We start from the raw sequence: 7780 nt of genomic DNA on the forward strand, positions 1-7780 counted from the left end.
AGAGACTTCATCGAGACCGAGATTAAGAATGAGACTATTGTCTTGTCTTACATTCCTACCAAGTTTTAGGAAACTGATATTCTAATCAAAGTACTTCAAAAATCAAGTTTCAATATCTGTATTTGCAGACCAGGAATGACTTATATCTATTCTTCAGTTTGAGAGGGAGTGTAGGAAACGAGGACAAATGATCCACAATTTTTGGGTTTTGTTTTTCTACCTTTTAGTTTGAATAATAGGATGATTAGTGAGTTATTTTGTATATACCATGTTATAAGTTAATTAGGTTGGGTGTGTGTGAAGGTATTATTGTTGTATCAATTGTCTAATTATAATTATTATTAATTTATCTTGATCACGATCGGCAACGAATTTTATTGAGATTTGTTGAGTCAGGGATGGGTTAGCTCCAATTCACGAATTAATTAATTTCCAAGAAAAGTGAAAAGAAATTCAGGTTATTATCTTAATTCCAGGAGAGCGGGTCTCACTTATCACTCGTCCACAAAGAGTTGTTCTTCAACGTCCCCACACCACACGCTTGTCATCTCCTTTCACCGCGTAACTTTGTCAGCCTCTCTTCATCACACACACACACACACAATATATAAGCGGTCGATGTGGAAATATGGATTTATCAAAACACAAATAATTAGCCATTAGGAGTGTCCCTGTCGATTGATGATAAGGAGGACTTGGAACAAAATTTTGAAAGAACTAATGCTTACCGTGTCTATATATGTCCTGTATCGATGCTCTTCCAATAGCCGGCACCGCTTGACTACTTTGGAGAGCGAGCTCGTGAGATCTCCAGTGAATCTCTCTCTCTCTCTCTCTCTCTTTCCCTCTCGCCGCCTAAATGGAAGCTGAACGACGAGACGCAGAGTCTCTTGCCATTCCTCTACTGCTCGAGGAGGATGAGAAGAAACCGCAGAAGCTTGTTGAGAAGGATACGGACGTAGAGGCGCAGCCAATCGGCCACTACTCTGCCGCCGCCGGCACCACTTCTTTTTTCAAGACCTGTTTCAATGGTCTCAACGCCTTGTCAGGTTCCTTTTTCTTTCATCTGATAATTAAGCAATAGCCAGGGAAATAATTCATCACTCTGATGATGACGACGACGACTTCTTCTGTTTTTAATCAGATCTCTCTCTCGCTAAACTCACGCGCCCCTTACTCCTTTCTTAAACTCGATCTGTCGAGCTATTAATTCTTCAACTATGTCTGTGTATATATATGTTGGATCCTGTCCACGAGCAGCAGCTAAAACTAGTAAATTTTTGTATGTTATTTGTTCAGGAATTGGGATATTGTCGACTCCACATGCACTATCGTCGGGAGGTTGGCTGAGCTTGATCGTCCTCTTTCTCATTGCCGCTGCAACTTTCTACACCGGCATGCTTATAAAAAGATGTATGGATGCAGATCCAAATGTCAAAACTTATCCCGACATCGGCCAGCTAGCCTTTGGGAAAAAAGGGAGATTAGTGGTGTCCGTTTTCATGAACTTGGAACTGTACTTGGTTGCAACAGGTTTCCTCATTCTAGAAGGAGACAATTTATATAACCTGTTCCCAATTGACGGAGTCGAAATCGCAGGGTTTAGAATCGAAGGGAAACAAGTATTCGTCATAGCTGTGGCTTTAATTATATTGCCCACAGTTATGTTAAATGACATGAGCATGGTTTCTTACATCTCTGCCACTGGAGTTTTAGCTTCTATAATCATCCTTGGCTCAATCTTGATGGCCGGAACTTATGACGGCATAGGTTTTCATGAGAAGGGAAGGCTTCTAGACTGGAACGGAATCCCCACAGCTGTGAGTTTATATGCGTTTTGCTATTGCGCGCATCCAGTTTTTCCCACCCTGTACACTTCTATGAAAGACAAGAGCAAATTCTCCAAGGTAAAACAATGTCCTTGAATCACCCAACTTGTTTTAGCTCTTAATTCAAAGCTCTAAACTTGAGAACTTTCTGGCCATTAATTGCAGGTATTGCTACTATGCTTTATCTTTTGTACCATCATCTATGCATCGATGGCTGTTTCTGGGTACCTTATGTTTGGTTCGAATGCCAACTCTCAGATAACCTTGAACCTTCCTCTCAATAGAATAAGCTCCAAAGTGGCGATCTACACTACTCTAATCAATCCCATCGCTAAATACGCACTGATGGTAACGCCAATTGTTAATGCTATCGAGGATCGACTTGCAGACAGCATTAGAAAATCAGCAGGCCCTGTGATCAGAACCAGCTTGGTGATCAGCACTATGATTGTAGCTTTGGCCATCCCATTTTTCGGGTCTCTAATGTCACTCGTGGGAGCATTTTTAAGCCTGACTGCTGCGGTGATACTTCCATGCTTGTGTTACTTGAAGGTTTCGGGTACTTATCGGATATTCAGGTTGAAATTGGTTGTCATAGCGGGTATATTGTTAGTTGGCATCTTGGTTGCAATTATTGGTACATACACATCACTTGCAGAAATAATAGGACATTTGTGAATAGTAGATCTCTTATTCTTTCTTGTCTACTACTGAATTGAGCTGTTGTAGCCTATGTAATCTGCATGTAATTCATCCAAATGTTGGGAAAAGGGGAGTCTATAAACCTCTCATAGGATTTTAACCAGTCTAGAGTCGTTCAAATGTAAGCTCAAAATGGCATCGGAACATACAATGGAATCTTCTTGACTTCTTCCCACAGGATTGGAGATTTAAAGCGCTTCTCTTCCACGGCAAACACGTGCAGATTGAATACACATGTTTCCTCAAACCATCTTATCAATCTAAACATAAATCAACAAATACAATATCTACCCATAAGTTACTTTACTCTCAGAACTTTTTAAGCAATATATCTAGCAAGTTTATCTTACAAAAGTCATTGACATCATCTTCTAAGAGCGTCTCTTGTTATCTCTTTGAGTTGCAATATTACGAGTTGAGAATTTGAAATGTTTTGAATCGACGGGACTTCTTGTTAGGATGATAGTGTTGGCAATGAAGCACCTAACGACACCGTTTCTTACTTAAGAACCCGGGGAGGAGGGTCAGCTGCAACAGTGCCACGTGGCACTGGAGGGCAGCTCGGCAACCGCTCGGGCGTCCTTCATCTCGATCGTGCCCCTTGTCTCGTCCTCCTGCAATATGAACTGTCGATGTTGCCTTTTATCTAGTGCAATCTAAACCCTTCAAATGCATCATGCGACCCCTATTTATTTACTGTGCATCGGGATATGTAATGTGACAGACGAGAGAGAGAGAGTGTTGTCGTTAGGGTTCGAGGGGGTCTTTCTCATTCCATGAATCAAACTCTCTTCGGCTCCTTCTGGGTCTTCTCTCTGGTTCGAATAGGGTAAGCCTCTGATCTATTTCTTGTTATGATTTTGAGGCGTTTTTTATAGAGAAATTGTTTCTGTAAATACGAGTGATTGTGAGGCTTGTATATAGTGTATTTGTAAACCCTATTTTTAACTCCGATAGTGCAGTGAGCTCAACGTGGACATAGCCCTTTCGGGTGAACCACGGTAAATCTCTCGTGTTCATTCTACTTTTCAATTTTATTCATACTTGTTTGTGGTGTATGTTGATTTTCGATTTTGACTCTGTTATATGTTAGAAAGGGTTTTATATCAAAGATTCAGAGTGTATATGTTTGCGTTGCCTTCTGTTTGCGCAACAGATAGATATTGTTGGTTTGAGCCTGATGAAACCAAAATGGTGATTTTACTTTCAGCCGGTAACTTAAAAACTTGGGAAAATGGGTCCATTCTACTGTCCAGCAATATTGTTTGTAGATTATTGGAATATAGCCCAGATGGGCGTCAATTCTTTCTTGAAATACAGCATCTGTACAGGATCCTATGTAAGTTAAGTTGTTATATTGATGTATGTGAGATCGGTGTACAATAGGTAAGAAGTTTTGTGTTTCTTTGAAGGGTTGTTGAAAATGGAAACCGCTAAAGACAACTTACCCATTATACATTGATCAAACAGAAAGCATTACAACCACTTAAGTCATTATGTAGATTTCACATTATTTTTATTTTTATTTTTATCTTTATTTTTATTTTTATTTTTATTTTTATTTTTATTTTTATTTTTATTTTATTTTTTTGGTCTCATAAGCTGGTATTGGCATTGATCGTTCAGGCAATACCAGAAAATACATAAGTTTGCATCATATCGGAGGTAAATATTTCAGGCAGTAAAACATGACGAGCTTGGCACCCAAAATGATTAGGAAGCAATCCAAACAACTTGCAGCATACTTTCAAAACACAAGAGAATGAGCACCTATACAAAAGCATTGTGCGTGAAAAAGAAATAGCATGGGAAACAAATAGTTTAGTCACTCTTCATCGTCTTTTATGTGCAGATATAATCCATCTAGTAAGAGATAGATGTTTTCAGAATTAACTTGAGAGTGATCCCTAGAAAGAAATCTATACGTAGACCCACCAACCTGAACATAGCTCATCCCGGCTACCTTCTTCAACCCTCCGTCTCTCATCGCGCTTCTCACATGATGCATTTTCTCCCACATTCCAACTTCAGCATATTTGTTCGATATCATCACGAAGTTCCCACTCCTCTTCGGCTCCAATTCAAATAACTTCTTTCTTACCTTCTCTCCCACCCCACCAGAGTCGTTACAATCGTGAATGTTGCATGCACTAAGCAAGGTCCTCCAGACAACTGCATCTGGCTCAACAGGCATGTTTATAACAAAGTCATATGCTTCTCTAAGATGGCAGGCACGACCCAAACAATCCACCATAGCACCATAGAGTGCCATTGTGGGCTTGATCCCGTACACATGCTGCATGTCGTGGAAGAATTGGCGCCCCTCCTCCACAAGTCGAGCATGGCTACAAGCACAGAGGATCCCTAGAAAGGTTACATGGTTAGGTTGTATTCCACAATGCTGCATTCTCTTGAAAATGTGGAGGGCATCCTTGGCAAGCCCATGCTGTGCTAATCCCATGATCAGTGAACTCCATGTCCATACATCTCCTACAATCATCCGATCAAACACTTGACTGGCACAATAAAGATCTCCGCACTTTGCATACATATTGACAAGGGAAGTGCCTAATTCACAGTTTACAAGCAATCCTTTTTCTATTACTTGAGAATGAACGCATTTCCCCAAGTCCAGGTTCCCCACCTCTGCACACGCTGAAAGCAAAATCACCATTGTGGTTTCATCAGGCTCAAACCCAGAATCTCTCATCCTAACAAAAAGCGCCATCGACTCAAAGAACTTCAGATTCTCAACACCAGCAGAAATAACGGAATTCCAAGAGACAATAGTCCTGTGCGTCATTTCCTCGAACACCTGGCGTGCATCGACAAACTCCCCACACGACCCGTAGAGACGAATCAAAGTGTTCCGAACATAAACATCGGAATCCAAACCATGCTTGACGGTGTCTACGTGTATCTGCTGGCCCTCTTTGAGGGCTAAAAGCGTAGTGCAGGCCTTGAAAAGGAAGGGGTACGTGAGCCTACTGGGCCAAACACCTCGGAATCTCATTGCAAGGAAAACCCGGATGGCTTCTATCGGGAAACTGCTCGTAGCATAACCTCTGATGAGCTTGTTCCACGAAGGCACGGCCAAGTTATCGGAGTACTCGACAAGGAGTCGGCCATGACTCAAGCTTCCCGAGGGACGCGAAGCGCAAAATTGGATGATTTCATCCATCAAATTGGGGTCACGGTGGAGTCCAAAGATTTGGATCTGAGCATGAACTTGAAAGATCTCTTTCATGGAAGAGCATTTCTTCAGGGAAGAAAGGCATTCTAGCTTCTTGGAGGCCAAGTTCAAGTTATCTCTGTAGCTTCTTGGTGGGCAAATGTGACTAGCCGTCCAGATTGCAGGTCGAACCATGCCATGGGGCATGGGCCGCCTAACCGGAGTCTAATTTCACCGGAAACCTTAAGAGGCTGTTTGGCTGAGCGGTGTAACAGGTTATAAACTATGGGTGAATTTTGGATGTTATTTAATTATTATATATTTATTAAAAATTAAAAAAAATAAACATTACCAAAATTAAACGTTATTTGACAATATTTTAAAAAATTTCTTTCAATTTTTCTTAAAAACACTGTCCATTAATACAAATGATTCCACTCTGCATAACTCAAATTAACTAAGACGTCTCAAAATTAAGCACCATAACCCTAAATACATTAAATTCAATTTTATAACCGCATATCTTTTATAAAAAATAAATTTTTACTTGAAGCATTCTTAAAAAATAGGACATTTACTTTCTTTCTTAAGGGTGGGAAACCCACATGTATGGATGCCAGCTGAGCTGGGGGCTGGCCGCGCAGGGCACGTCCCCTCTAGACTGGATTGATAATTATATATCTAAATTAGAAATAGAAATAGAAATACCAAACGACCTCTATCGTTGGTCGCCATGCCCACTGCCACTGGTGTAATTGTCAGGTATTGAGATATGTGGGTCTGTTGGGCCCATAGCTGGGCTTGGGTATCCGCCTGCCCAGAGTCCACCCGTTTATTTTATTCTTATGAAATTTATAATATTTTAAAATTTTATAAATTTAAATTTCTAAAATAAGCACAAATATATAAATTAAATTTTATTAAAACGACTCAAGCATCTTCAAAAATATATATATATATGTATATATATTGGCAAACTCCACCAATTAAAATAAATCAGCAAATGAACCTCTCCTTCACTTCAATTCATTTTGAATTTTAATTCTCATATTTAAATTTCAAGATTGTGACATCTGAAATTTGAAGTTTAAATGTATATAAATCGATATAAAATTTTCAATCTCAAATAAGATAAACATTTGAAATTTTAATATGTATCATTGGAAATTTTGAAATAGGTATAAATGTTTAAATTTGAATATTAAAATGAATTGAAAATATTTAAATAAGATGCTTAAATAAAAATGTTTTTAGAAAAATTGTAAGAGGTACCATTGATATTTGAAAAAATATGATAGGTATCCCTTAACTTTAATATAATGTTGTAATTTTTTATTTTATTAATTACCTAATTAAATATTTAAAAGCAAAGTCAACACCCCTCGTTTGTTTCTCTCTCTCTCTCTTCTCAAATTCCTTTGGCTTGTCTCTCTGTTCAAATTGACAATGACAATAGTAAAAGTGACATACGACAATGATAGTAAGTCTCTTTCTCTCATTTTTCATATTTATTTGAATTTAACTAAACTGCAAAAATATAAGCTTCCATCAAACCTTAAGGCAATTGGGTTCATTTTAACGTAGATAAATTGTTCATTTGATTTTTGTTTAACCCAAACACACTTAAGTTTGTTGGATCCCAAATAATTGTTTATATAGTTTTGTTAATTTTCTTTATTTTTCTCTATTCAAATGGCACATGGATATTAGTAATCATTAGTTGCTTGTTTTTTTATTTTTATTTTATTTTTTAAAATTAAAAAAAATAAAAAAAAGAAAGATAAGGATAAAATAATCATTTAAACTTATCTTTAATAATAGAGATGGTCATTGTCATTTTTAAATGTAAAGAAGTTTCTTATAATTTACTAAATTTCAAATGAGTTCTTTACAATTTACTCATTTAAACAAGTAATTAAAAAAATTATGTAGCACAAGTAATCTTATCATGTCAAAACTTATAAGGTATTTCAATTAATTAAATATTAGAGTTATAATTGAGTTGAGTCAGCCTAACACATTTGGGATGATTGCTCTTGCGCAACTCCAGTTATTCGTGCTTTTGATTCTAGTAGAG

General features: G+C 38.0%; 2 protein-coding genes across 2 annotated transcripts; one reads left to right on the top strand and one right to left on the bottom strand.

Annotated features, from left to right (window-relative positions):
• The first annotated feature begins 748 nt into the window (after positions 1–748).
• On the top strand, positions 749–2837 carry LOC127803486 (amino acid transporter AVT1I). The gene is made up of 3 exons (XM_052339731.1): positions 749–1049; positions 1300–1907; positions 1995–2837. The coding sequence occupies exons 1-3, from the start codon at positions 860–862 to the stop codon at positions 2505–2507; spliced, it is 1311 nt and encodes a 436-aa protein (XP_052195691.1). The 5' UTR covers positions 749–859; the 3' UTR covers positions 2508–2837.
• Positions 2838–4241: 1404 nt separating this feature from the next.
• On the bottom strand, positions 4242–5963 carry LOC127803484 (pentatricopeptide repeat-containing protein At2g36730). The gene has a single exon (XM_052339730.1). It carries the CDS (start codon positions 5908–5910, stop codon positions 4357–4359), a length of 1554 nt encoding a protein of 517 aa, XP_052195690.1. The 5' UTR covers positions 5911–5963; the 3' UTR covers positions 4242–4356.
• Positions 5964–7780: the final 1817 nt, after the last annotated feature.

This window comes from Diospyros lotus, chromosome 6 (assembly GCF_014633365.1).
Source record: "Diospyros lotus cultivar Yz01 chromosome 6, ASM1463336v1, whole genome shotgun sequence".
In the NCBI taxonomy this organism is placed as follows: Eukaryota; Viridiplantae; Streptophyta; class Magnoliopsida; order Ericales; family Ebenaceae; genus Diospyros; species Diospyros lotus.

Coding starts and splice junctions, on each gene's coding strand:
- LOC127803486 (XM_052339731.1), top strand. CDS start 860: ATGGAAGCTGAACGACGAGACGCAGAGTCTCTTGCCATTCCTCTACTG. Junction 1,050..1,299: donor TGGTCTCAACGCCTTGTCAG/GTTCCTTTTTCT, acceptor TTATTTGTTCAG/GAATTGGGATATTGTCGACT. Junction 1,908..1,994: donor ACAAGAGCAAATTCTCCAAG/GTAAAACAATGT, acceptor CATTAATTGCAG/GTATTGCTACTATGCTTTAT.
- LOC127803484 (XM_052339730.1), bottom strand. CDS start 5,910: ATGCCCCATGGCATGGTTCGACCTGCAATCTGGACGGCTAGTCACATT.